Source organism: Amblyomma mixtum, chromosome 7, assembly GCF_055824585.1.
Source record: "Amblyomma mixtum isolate Tamu chromosome 7, ASM5582458v1, whole genome shotgun sequence".
Classification (NCBI taxonomy): Eukaryota; Metazoa; Arthropoda; class Arachnida; order Ixodida; family Ixodidae; genus Amblyomma; species Amblyomma mixtum.
In genome coordinates, this window is record NC_143018.1 from 146,043,778 (window position 1) to 146,057,385 (window position 13,608).

Below are 13,608 nucleotides of genomic sequence, written 5' to 3' on the forward strand. Positions count from 1 at the left end.
CGGGCGAGCTCGAGTAAGCACTGGTCCGAACGGCAAAGGCCGGCACGGACAAACAGTAACGTATGCACCTTACGCTGTCTCGGAGGGATCTCTCTCTCTGGGCCCCGCTCGGAGGGTCGCGCCGTGCGCGGCCGCCCGTAGCGGGTCCCGATTTCCCGCCAAAAGGCGCCAATGGCAAAGGCCGTTGGGGAGCCGGGGCGGAGCTGTGGCCAAATGACAGTGATTAGTCACCTAGCCGCCTCTCCACCGCCTGAGGCGGGAGCAAGGGAAAGAGGAGAAACAACGCAGGAAGCCGGCACAGCCGCGCAAAGGCAACGGCGGAAAGCCAGGATTCCCACAACGTCGCTCTACAATAAAGTAATCAGTTGACGTAAACAGTGCTGTATCGTCTTGTCTCTCTTCGTCCGTGTCTTAGGAGTGCGCTGTGTTTTCCCCCCAAGATGAACTACCAACTAGCCCGCTCTTCCACCCTTGCAACATACATGAAGCTCACACTGACATAAGCAACTGCATCTTGAGCTGATGGCTAGTAGCAGATACATTACAAAATGCAACAGTTCTGATTATGGCTACAACTTATGAACATTTCGCTAGTACGGCGAAGTATACTATTCTGATAATATGTGCCGTTTTAGAGCAGATGCAATGCTGGAGAGCTGACTAATACCGTATTTACTCGCATAATAGGCGCACCCCCAGTTCGGTCGCGAAAAATCGGATTTTTTTATTTCCGCGCATAATAGGCGCACCCCGAACTTGGCACTGTGATCAGTACTGTATTTCCACGATTGCAAGCCGACGCCTCCTCACCCCCACAATCTTTATTTTAACAAAGTTCTTGCTTAACTTACTGCTAGTCCTCACTAGTGCTGCTGCCGTCGCAGATGCTGCTGACCCACAGCACGCACGACGACATCGCGTGGAACAGCCGCACATAGTTTTCAGGGATGCTCACTTTAAACGTCTGTTTGGAAAGCTTCGTCAGCCGGAAACCTTCCCGACTTAGAACCCTGAAAACCGCGGCAATGCGAGTCGCATACGAAAATTTAGGCACGGCGCAGTCGCAACTGCCGCACTTCTCATCCACATCGAATTTCCGGCCTGCCGCATGCTTGCCGTGTTCGAGATTTAACTCCCAGCCGTAGAGCTATTAAGGCGCTTGTCCATCGTGCTAAAGTAGCAACGCTCAGCGACAGCGCGAGAAAGCCACAACTGCGATGAACTAACACGACAGAAACCGGCCCTTTGACAGCCATAAAAAAACTGGAGCTGGTGATGCTGATGTCGATATGGATAGCGAAAGCTCGCGGCTGACGAAAAATTTGATGATGATAAGCTTGACCTTGGGCGCTATCCGTGGGCGGCACCTAGAAGCTCCTGTGCGCGTGTGTTGCCTCCGCGACCAAGCATGCGTTGCTCGCAGCCGGAGCCGATCGCGGAGGCCACGGCGCGTGCATTTCGAACGCCATTCCTGCGTGGATCGTGGAAAGTTTGGGTGCGGCCCTTACACGGATATTTTTTTAAAATTATTTCCTTCGGGAAAACGGGATGCGGCCCATACACGGGTGCGTTTATGTGGTATGTTGAATTTTGCGAGTCGGAAAATTTCCGGAAATTTTACCCTGCGTAATAGGCGCACCCCTAACTTCGAGCCAGATTTTCTGGAAAAAAAGTGCGCCTATTATGCGAGTAAATACGGTACTGGATCTTTAGTCTCAGGAGACGAAAGATCTGATTAAGAAACACTAAAGCATGAGAGCGCATCTAACTCTACAGACAGAATAGAACTAGCCGAGCTATGACAGTTAATAAATAAGCACAAGGTAGCTGACATAAAGACGTTTAATACTGAGAGAATCAAGCATGCTCTAAATAACGGAGGCAGCCTAAAAGCAGAGAAGAGAAAATTAGGCACAGGTAAAAACCACATGTATGCGTTAATAGACAAAGAGGTCAATGTCATTAGCAATATGGATAAGATAGTTAAAGTAGCTGAAGAGTTCTACACAAGTCTATACAGTAGCGGTTGCAATACGAATGTTAATGAGATCGACAGTACTGCACAGCAATGGGACATCCCGCCAGTAGCAAAGGAGGAAGTAAAGAAAGCCTTAGGAGCAATGCAAAGAGGGAAAGCAGCTGGTGGGGATCAGGTAACAGCAGATTTGTTGAAGGACGGAGGAGAGATTGTGCTCGAAAAACTAGCCACCCTGTATGCGCAATGCCTTGTGACGTCAAGAGTACCAGAAGCTTGGAAGAACGCTAACATTATCTTAATTCATGAGAACGGAGATGCCAAGGACTTGAAGAATTACAGACCGATCAGCTTACTGTCTGTTGCCTAAAAGGTATTTACTAAGGTAATCGCTAATAGGGTCAGGACAACCTTAGACTTCAATCAACCAAATGACCAGGCAGGCTTTCGTAAAGGGTACTCGACAGTAGACCATATATTCACACTATCAATCAGGTGATAGAGAAATGCGGAGAATATAACCAACCCCTATATATAGCCTTCATTGATTACGAGAAAGCATTTGACTCAGTGGAAAGCTCGGTAGTCATGCAGGCATTGCGGAATCAGGGTGCAGAAGAGTGTTATGTGAAAATACTGGAAGATATTTATAACGACTGCACAGCTGCATAGCTACCATAGTCCTCCATAAAGTCAGCAATAAAATTCCAATAAGGAAAGGTGTCCGGCAGGAAGACACAATCTCGCCAATGCTATCGACCGCCCATTTATAGGAGTTAATCCGAGGTCTGAATTGGGAACAGTTGGGGATAAGAGTTAATGGGCAATACTACCTAAGTAATCTGTGATTCACAGATAAAATTACGTTGCTAAGCCACTCAGGACATGAACTGCTAAGCATGATCAGTGAGTCAGACAGGCAAAGCAGAACGGTGGGGCTAAAAATTAACATGCAGAAAACCAAATTAGTGTTCAACAGTCTCGTAAGGGAACAGCAGTTCAAAGTTGGTAGTGAGGTGCTGGAAGTAGTAAGGGAATAATGTCTACTTAGGACCGGATCATGAGAGGGAAATAACTAGAAGGATAAGAATGGGGTGGAGTGCATATGGCAGGTTATCTCAGATGATGAATGTCAGTTTAGCAATATCCCCCAAGAGAAAAGTATACAACAGGTGTATCTTACCGGTACTCACCTATAGAGCAGAAACATGGAGGCTAACAAAGAGGGTTCAGCTTAAGTTGAGGACAACGCAGTGAGCTATGGAAAGAAAAATGATAGGCTTAACATTAAGAAATCGGAAGCGGATGGATTGGGTGAGAGAACAAAGGTGGGTTAATGACGTCCTAGTTGAAATCAAGAGGAAGAAGTGGGCTTGGGCAGGGCATGTAATGCGAAGGCAAGATAACCGCTGGTCCTTAAAGGGCCCCTGCCCACCCCATGGTCCCAAACACTCTCTACCTCACTTTGAGCGAGCCTCCTCTCCTTCCATTCCCTCCTCGAAATTTTTTTCTCCCGCTCCTCGTCGAGTAGGCTCGGCAAGGCAAAATCACCCCTTCCTTCTCCGGTGTAAGCCGGAGGCGTGGTGCCTGTGGAGTGCGTCACAGGGCGACGTCATGGCCCCGCCTTCAATAGAATTCTTTTCTTGGTTTTTGCATTTTCTCCGCACACTGAACGATCGAGAGGCGTGATCGGCTCGGCAACCTAGACTTGTTAGCGAGCGCATCCTTTCATACATCTGTTTGCCATTCCCAGTTAACGAGCCACCTTTTCATTTTCTTTTAGGCCTCCCCACCGTTTCACAAGCGGAGGGGCGGAAGTCGGTTGTGTTCGAAACACACGGCGAAGCGCGGACCCGGCAACCGCCCGTTTGCTTTTCTCCATGCGTGTTTGTGTTCTGTGTGTTTGTGTCTTTTCTCCGCTCCGAAGCATATGTCATTCATTGGAGTCAAGGCGTACGCAAGATGCACGAAAGGTAAGCGGTGTGTGTGCGGAGCGGTCAAGTGGGCGAGCGAGGGAAAGGCTCTGCTGCACTAGTAATTAAAACCTTGTTTTGGGGGGCTTGCATAGAAGAAAAAAATCTGAGAAGGGAGCGCGTACGCAGAGCGTCTCGTGAGGTGATCACGGCGGGGGGAGGGGGGGGGGGGGGCGAACCAACTCCCTCAGTTTTACTATTTTTTACTTTTTATGGCAAGGGTTCAAGGCTGTCGCCGCACGCTCCCTCCGCAGTTTTTTTTTTTGTTCCTTCATGCGGGTTTGTAGGCATAAGCCAGAACAGAAGGCGCTGCGGAAAGCGTTGTGCAGACGACGCGACGCCAAGGCTACGCCCAATCTTCTCCCATCAGTCAGAACGATGCACCAATGGAGTGCCTTCAGCAAAAGTACCCCCCATGACGTCAACGGGGTTCAGAGTAGTGGGCCGGGCCCGTTTTTGAAGGAAGGAAAGAACGAGCGGGCTTTGATTTGAATTTTTGCAGCTTTTCGGGGCGCGTATGGCTCTAGTATTTTGCAAAGGTTATCTTCGATGCCTCATCTATGCAGTGGGCTTGTTTTTCAAAAATGTCCGGACCCTGGGCAGTGGCCCTTTAAGGGTAACGGAGTGGATTTCAAAAGAAGGCAAGCATAGCAAGAGGTGGCAGAATGTTCAGGGGGCGGATAAGATTAAGAAGTTTGCGGGGATACGGTGGCCGCAGCTGGCAAAGGACACAGTTAATTGGAGAGACATGGGAGGGGCCTTTGCCCGGCAGTGGGCACAGTCGAATTGATGACGATGATGACATAATATTATTTGACACCCATATATATTGTGCATTATAGGTAGATTAAAATTACTGTTATTAGCGTGTCTAGTGTTACTCGCAAGTAGTAGCAAGATCAGAAAATTATAAGATGTGTTTTTTATTTATTTTTTTATTTTCAAAAACTGTTAGCCCTAGCGGCTGTTACAGGGTGGGAATGTCAGTACAACAGTCAGTCAGTACAACACAGTTCCAGCTCTTAAAAGTTTCAAGAGAGCAAGTTTTGTTGAACACGTGTCGGTCAAGGTTATTTCATTCTATAATTGTTTTAGGCGGACACGAAAACTTACACACATCAACTCTCGACATGTATGACATAACTGCGAAGGGATGGTCAGTACGCGATGACAGTCGTCCGGGTGGTCGCAAGTACCGCATTTACTCGCATATAACCCGCACCAAAATTTGGAAAAACGCGTTTAAAAAGTGGGGGCGCGGGTTATCTGCGAATTTTTTTTCTTTTGAGGGGGGGGGGGGGGGGGGTATGAGAAGGTCGGCTTCACGGCAATGCGCAGCCTCCCCCGTGTAGCCCATCATCCCCATCGTCATCGACGCTTGACAAGCCAATAGGGGCCAACGAAAGGCATAGCCAAATCCACATCCATAGTCTGTTTATTCTTGTCCATGCCGTTGGCTACACTTTGTTCAGACAGCGTTGTTGAGCCTTGCGTAGTGTCAGGTGGCGTCATGAGTTCTACTCGGCGGCAGTCTTTCACAGCGAAAGAAAAGCTAAGGATTATTGCTACTGCCAAAGAAATCGGCAACAGAGCTGCTGCGAGACAGCATGACGTCTACGAGTCGTGCATTCGCAACTGGAGAAAGAAAAAGGAGAGTCTTCAAACTGCGAACCGGGAGAGGCGAGCGTTTCGTGGTCCGAAGACCGGTGCATACCCACACCTCGAGACACAGCTGGCCAAGTTCATTGAGGAGCAGAGCAGTTGTGGCCACGCTGTTTCGACAGGAATGGCGCAAATGGAAGCCCTGAAGTTGGCCCGGGAAATGAACGTTCCACGCGAGTTTCGTGCAAGCCGTGGATGGCTTCAGCGCTTCATGGGAAGGCATGGATTTTCGATGCGGCGGTGAACGACCATGTGCCAGCGGCTGCCTGATGCCTATGAGGAAAAGTTGTTATGCTTTCAACGGTACGTGATCGGACTGCGGAAGGAGCATAGCTATTTGCTGTCTCAGGTGGGAAACGCTGGCCAAAACCCCGTTCTACTTTGAGATGCGAAAAAAAGGGTGCCAAATCGGTCAGTGTGCTGACCGGCGGAAATGCCAAGCCACGCTGCACTGTGATGCTATGTGCTTTGGCAGACGGCACGAAACTGCGCCCGTATGTGATATTTAAATGTAAGACTCAGCCTAGCACACCACTGCCTCCAGGAATCTTTGTGCGTGCGTAAGAAGATTCCTGGATGAACAGTGGGCAATTTCCTCGCTGGCGTCCCAGAACCCTCCTCGCAGCGCCGCCCCTCCTCCTCCTGTTTTTTTCCCTTCTCTTTTTTTCTTTCACGGCTGTTGCGCTCTTCGGTCTATTCCTCCGGCAAGTCTGCCTCTGCGCGTCTTCTGGACCGCGGCTACGGACCGCGGCCTGGTCAGCGCGCCTCTCAATGTGCTGACGCATGAACACGTAGGTGGTGGTGGAAACGTTCATTGCCAATGATGTAAATCGTAGGGGCGCCTGGTTTGCCGCAAAAGTTTGCATGATGACGAGAATTGGTCTGGGTATCGGGCATGCAGCAGTAATGGGTATTGAGCAGTCCGGGTTTGTAGTTGTCGCCAATGTGCAGCCTGCGCTATGGTGAGGGACGGAGCGGGGGGGTGCGTATTCCCTTCGTTTGTCTCGGTAATACGAGAGAATATCACGGAAGGAGACCAGGTAGTGCGCGGGCCGCGGGCGAACGGACCGTCGTGTAAATCGGCTTTTAACGCCATTTTAAGTACGTGCGCAGTCGCCTTCTTTGCGCGAGGAACGTGCCGGCCACACGAATGGCTCGAAGGGCAACGCGAAAATTGCGAGCCGGCCGCCCTAGAAGCTCGCCAGGAGCAGAACAGCTGTGAAAGAAAATACAAGCAGAATCGCTTTATTAAGGCGAAAGCCTTTAATGCCTCATACTGTCGTGAGCAGGGAATGCTAGCAAGTGTGTTCGAGTTCCGGCGAAGAAAAAAAAAAACTTTATTGAGACTGGGAATCGAACCAGGGCGTTTGGCACTTCAAGGGTATAGTCGCTGCCATTCCGCCACGAACACGGTTTGAGCAAGAATAAAGGCAGATCTAGTGAACGCGCGGGTTTCGTGAGTGAAATAAAATGAATGAAAAAATTGCGAGTACGAAAAGAAAGAAAAATATAAGAAATTAGATTATAAAAAAACGAAAAATATTAGAGAAAAGGCACATCTAGTGAACGCACGGGTTTCGTGAGTGAAATAAAACAAATAAAAAAATGTGAATATGAAAAGAGACAAAATAACAAAGAAATCAAACTATAAAGCATGAAAAATATTAAAGAACACAGACCGCGTGGTCCAGAAGACGCGCAGATTCGCGGCGGCGGTGCGCGGAGGCAGACTTGCCGGAGGAATAGACCGAAGAGCGCAACAGCCGTGAAAGAAAAAAAGAGAAGGGAGAAAAACAGGAGGAGGAGGGGCGGCGCTGCGAGGAGGGTTCTGGGACGCCAGCGAGGAAATTGCCGAACGGTGGCCTAGTCACTGACTGGATACGTGTTATCTGGGAAAGAAGACCAGGAGCCTTGCTGGCACGCCAGTCGCTGCACTGCACTGATACGGTGAAGGCTCGGCTCGCTGAGACCGGCATCGACCTGGTCGTAATACCCGGCGGCATGACGTCCATGCTAAAGCCGCTCGACGTGTGCCTGAACAAGCCGTTCAAGGCACACATGAAGTGGCTCTATGCCCAGTGGATGGCCGACGGCCTTTACGCCCTCACACCAACGGGACACGTCCGAAGGCCTGATATTCCACTGCTATGGCAGTGGATCGTGGACGTGTGGAAAGCGATACCGGCCGATTTGGTGCGTAAAAGCTTCAGAAAATGTCTCAAAAATTTTGCCGAGCGCATGAGAATGAAACGAGGACTGAAAGAAGACACACACCACAAAGCGCCGTTCAAATTCAAATTAAAAAAATGTGCCATTACCAGCAAATTCAAAAAATGTGCCATTACCAACAGCCTGGATGGTTCCGAAGATGACTACGTCTTTGAGAGTGGAGATGAGGCCTCGGAACGCAGCAGCGAGAGCGGCAACGACTGAGAAACGAATGACCTGTGACGTTGTGGTGGTCGTTTGAATAAATGTTGTGAAAACGAAATGATCACTGAGTGTGCAGTTGTATCTTTCTAGTGCCCCCCCCCCCCTTTTTTTTTTTCAGGTAAACGTGCAGTATTTTTTTTCGCAGAGTTTAAAGTTAGGGGTGTGGGTTATATGCAGGGGCGGGTTATACGCGAGTAAATACGGTACAAGCTGGAATCCAGATTGAACATATTGTGGTAAAGCTGATACAAAAACTTCAGCCTAGCAATTTTTCTGCGTTCTTAAAAACTGCCACAAACTTAAAGGCACGTCTGTTAGCGTCAGCAATGACTACGCAAAAGATATTGTACAAGTTCGGAGGAATTTGTGGCAGTCTGCTGCTGTCGAACGATCTAACGGACAAAAGGTATCGCTGGTTCACGATAAACTGAAGATAGATGACCGTCTGTACTCTTGGGATGACACTCGAAACGAGCGTTTGCTCTGCCGGACCCAACGTAAGGGTGCTCGAAACACCCACAACGGATCGGAGACAGCAGATGACAGCCATAATGGGTCACCTTCCAGAAGTGAAAGTAATTCATAGCTCAGGATAGTTCTGTTGAATGCTCGCAGCATTCTTAACAAGGTCACAGAATTGGAATTTTTATTGCTCTCAGAGAACCCGCATGTCGTTTGCATAACGGAAACATGGCTCAACAGTGATGTTTCTTCTGATTGCATTGTTCCTCCTGGCTACACAATGCTCAGATGGGATCGAGATTCCCGTGGGGGTGGTGTGGCCATTATTGTGAAGTCATCGCTCTCAGTTTCCACGATTACGAGCGAAATGCCGGAGTCAGTGTGGTGTAAAATTATGTTTTCTGGTGCTGCGTACGTCATAGGAGCAATTTACAGGCCACCGAATACTTCACCCGATTTTCTCGATAAGTTAAATGAGTTTCTTTTCAGTCATGTAACTAGGAGCACCCGCCTGATAATGACTGGCGATTTCAACTTGCCACATATTGATTGGGGATTGACTACGCCTGGGCATACAGAAATTTCTAGCGCGGAAAAATTGCTGGATATTGCTTTCTTTTACAATTTGAGACAAGTAGTTGGACAACCTACACGGATATCGCCTCAGTCACAGTCATTACTAGACTTGGTGTTCCTCTCAAATAATGTAGGAGATATTGAAACAAATGTCACCGATGGAATATCTGATCACAAAATTATTTTCGTGAAAGTGCTTACTTCTGTAAACGTTCCTGCGGAACCTATGGTTCGAGTAGAAATCAAAGAGTACGGGAAGGCCGATGATACATCCATCCTGGATTACTTAGAAACTTGTTTTGATGAATTTGAAAGTGCCTCTGAAAATGCATCAGTTGAATGATTATGGCAGCGTCTTAAAGTTATCATCAGTACTTGTGTCGACTGGTACGTTCCAACTAGAGTTAAAAAAACAAAGCAGCGCAACCCATGGGTCACCAGGGATATCATTCACGCGAAACGGAAGTTGAAAAGATTGCGTAGAAAGAAAGCCGACTTCAACGACATACAGGTTTTACGTCAAAAAATAAAAATGTTGCTATCGGCTGCAAAAGAAAGATTTTTCAATCACACTCTTAGTGGTTTTCTGCGAAATTCTCCAGAGAAATTTTGGCGCTATCTTGATAAAAGAAAGGAAAGAGTAAAGCAGGTGACAGTGGGAGCCGAACTTATTGCAGATAAAACGAACATGGCCGACCACTTCAATAAATATTTCCAATCTGTATTCGCAAGAAACACGAGCCAAAGCGACGCACACGACGAAGCACATTCTCGTGAAACGTCTATCGATGCTATCAGCTTTACTCAAAGCGCCGTGTTTCAGCAGCTGATAGAATTGGACGAAAAAAAAGCTATCGGCCCGGATGGAATACCTACATGCTTCTTGAAACGGTATGCTGAATGGATGTCCTTCTACTTGGTAATTATATTCCGAAAATCACTCGTAACTCATTATCTGCCACAAGACTGGCACACTGCCATTGTTATACCCGTATTTAAAAGTGGCAATCGCACACTTATGAACAACTATCGGCCTGTGTCACTTACTTCAATCTGCTGTAAGGTAATGGAACATGTTATTGCGAAACATATTATCATTTTTTTGGAAACAAATGGACTACTTTCTGAATGTCAGCATGGCTTCCGTCGAGGGTTTTCAACGGTGACACAGTTAATTGAGACAATACATGACCTTTCTAAAGCTATAGATGACCGGAGACAGATTGATGTTATTTGTGTAGATTTTGAAAAAGCCTTTGATAAGGTTCCTCATGACAAATTACTCCTGAAAGTGCGAAGGGCTGGCATTAATGGAGACATCCTTAGATGGATAGAAGCGTACTTGGCGAAACGCAAACAGGCGGTACGTGTTGACAATTGCGAGTCTGGCTTTTTGGATGTGTATTCTGGTGTACCACAGGGTTCTGTGCTGGGGCCATTGCTATTTCTAGTTTATATCAATGACGTAGTATGTGCTGTTGGAAATTCTGTTAAACTGAAACTATTTGCGGATGATTGCCTCATTTATGCACCTGTCACATGTGAAGGAGATCAGATTAACATTAACCAAAACCTGCAGGCTTTTGCTCTTTGGTGTGAGAAATGGGAAATGAAAATCAACTTCAATAAGACCACATTTACCCATATAACTAACAAACGAAATATAATTTCTTTTCAGTACAGTATTGCAGGTCACGATTTGGTTAATGTTAGTACATTCAAGTATCTGGGGGTGTCAATTTCTCACAACCTAAGTTGGCACAATCATGTCGAAAATGTTTGTGCGGTGGCACATAGAAAACTGTGTTTTCTAAGAGGAAAGTTGGGGAGAGCAACGAAAGATGTCAAACTTTTAGCATACAAATCTCTCATCCGGCCTTCCCTAGAATATGCATCTGTAGTATGGTCTCCTCGGCAGAAGATTCTTTCAACGGAAATAGAAAAGATTCAAAGACGTGCAGCGAGATTTATTTGTTCAAAATACAGGAAAACAGATTCGGTAACGGAGATGTTAAACTCATGTAGTCTAGAAACATTAGAAAAAAGACGTAAAAGGCAGAGATTAAAAATACTTTACCAAATCATTCACGGAGAAATTAACATCAATAAAGAAAAATATCTGCAGCCTCCAGGTAGACTAAGCTCCCGCCTTAACCACCACAAAGCGATTCGGCCATACTTGACACGAACTAACGTCTTTCGCTGCTCATTCTTTCCGGATGCTATTGAGCACTGGAATAAACTGCCCGCTCACGTTGCTGAGTCTACAGGTGTAGCGGCATTCCTGAATGCACTTGGGGATTCCGTCTAGGCATGGGATTCTTGTAGATGGGCGCGTAACTGATTGTCCAATATTGCTTTTTGTATAGCAGGTGGTTCTACAGTGGTGTGAACTGTGTTGCGTTTCTATGCTCTCTTGTATTGTATGCTCAAAGAAGCTTGTTCATTCATGGTTATATGTGCATTTCTTTGTCTCTTCACTTTCCCTCCCTGTAATGACCCTCAAATGAGGGTTGACAGTATTCATAAATAAAAATTGTTGGTAACTGTGCTCGCAAAAAGAGTTCTGATATAATGCTGTTCACCAAAGGGCAGCCCTGTGATTGGCAATTAAATGGAAGGGCATGGTGTTAACAGAGTGGCTCTGATGATGAATGTCCAGGAAACCAGTGGTGTTATTCCTAACGCTCTTCTCTGCAGAGTGATGAGGAGTATGATGTGCATAGGTGAAGCCCCTTGATTGAATGCAGTATATGTTGCATGGCAGTGGAACAGACCCTATACTATCCCCAGCTCACCACAGTAATGCGCTGCGTGTGAGGGCAGCGGTGTGCCACGTAGTATGCTGAAACCAAGCCGCCGATGTGGCACCTCTGGCCCACCGTCCACGAGTGGATACCTGCAAGCGACCACACACACATTCCGGCCAGTGCTCCCGTAGATATTTCACTGCACATAGCAAACAAAGACAGTCTACCTATCTCGACTGCACCACATGCAACGTTCTGCAACTTCTGTAGCATTAAGCAAAGCCGAAAGTTGGGCAAGTTGGATAATGTTCATGATATAACAATAGTGCACAGGGAACACGAGGGACGGAAAGGAAACGACGCAGACAAGCGCTTTAACTTGCAACTGGGGTTTATTGCTGAAACGCACAATTTATGGAAGTCACTTTAAAACACACAAAAACAAAAACACTTGGGCTTTCGAGGAGGGGCTGCGTGTTTATGTTTTTGTGTTTTGAAAGTGACTTCGATAAATTGCGTGTTTCAGCAATAAACCCGAGTTGCAAGTTAAAGCGCTTGTCCGCGTTGTTTCCTTTCCATCCCTCGTGTTCCCTGTGTGCTGTTGTTATATCACGACTTTCTCTAGCAGCTTTGAAAAATCCTCTCGCCTCAACTGGAGGCTAGTTTCTTGTGAAATCACATGCAGATGTATGGGAAAGCTGGCGTACAGAAGTGACTTCTGTCTCGTACCAGGTTTGCAACAATACTCAAGAGTTCTTAGTAGAAGAAAAATTCGTCCTGGTCCGGATTTTCAACCTGGGACCGCCGTCTCACCAGGGCACTCGCTCCACAACTGAGCCAACCGGGATGGCGGGCATGTGGCACGGCAAGAGTGAATTGACCAATGACTCAAAGTGAGAACGGTGTTGGCCCAGTGAAGTGGAAAGCTTCATAGCTTTCCTTTACTTAGGTGGGAGCCAATGAGTCACCGTCATCATCATCAGTCTGATTACGCCATGTCTCTCCAATTAACCCTGTCCTTTGCCAGCTGTGGCCACCATATCACCGCAAACTTCTTGATCTCATCCGCCCACCTAACTTTCTGCCGGCCCCTGCTATACCTGCGTTCTTTTGGGATCCACTCCGTCACTATTAAGTGGGGAAGAGGGTCTTTGAAACAAATTTTTACTAATCAAGTCACAACTATGAAATCTTTGGTGAACATGCATTTTTGCGTGCCGATTCCAAATACGCAATTGAATTTCATGTACAACAAGTCCTTGTGCACTTATGCAATATGTTGGGCAACTTTTGCCAAGAGTTTGAAAGAAATTCTCCTGCAGGGAGCTTGTTAGAATGCACGGCATTGGTTTCTCTTGACATCAAGCTATGCAATAATGGTAAAATTATCATCATGCCTGTTACAGAAGGTGAGTTATAGGATTCTGAAGTCATCAGTTCCTTCCCGTTTGCGAAGTGGCAAACTCAAAACCCGGTAACCCAACTTCTGTGATGGGCAGGGTAACAATTTTCCCTTATTGCATAGTTTGATGTCAAGAGAGGCCAATGGCATGCGTCCTAGGAAGTTTCCTGCAGCAAAATTCATTGAACGCTCTCGGCAAAAACTTAAATAACATATTATATAAGTGCACAAAGACTTGTTTTACATAATATTAAATTACATATTTAGAGTCAGCACGCAAAAATATACATGTTCCTGAAGATTCCATTACTGTGACTTCATTGACAAAAAATTTTTTTCGAAGACTAGCTTCCCCCCTTAAGAACCAGCGGTTAT

The 13,608-nt window shown here is 46.8% G+C and overlaps 1 protein-coding gene across 2 annotated transcripts in view; it reads right to left on the reverse strand.

Annotated features, from left to right (window-relative positions):
• The window catches only part of LOC149337794 (mitochondrial tRNA-specific 2-thiouridylase 1), a 53,728-nt gene that overhangs the window by 14,773 nt on the left and 25,347 nt on the right, over nt 1-13,608 (reverse strand). For both annotated transcript variants that reach the window (XM_089553526.1, XM_089553528.1), the window contains one exon: nt 11,880-11,980. In XM_089553526.1, coding sequence (XP_089409652.1) covers nt 11,880-11,980 — 101 coding nt within the window. The remainder of the gene's footprint in view (nt 1-11,879; nt 11,981-13,608) is intronic.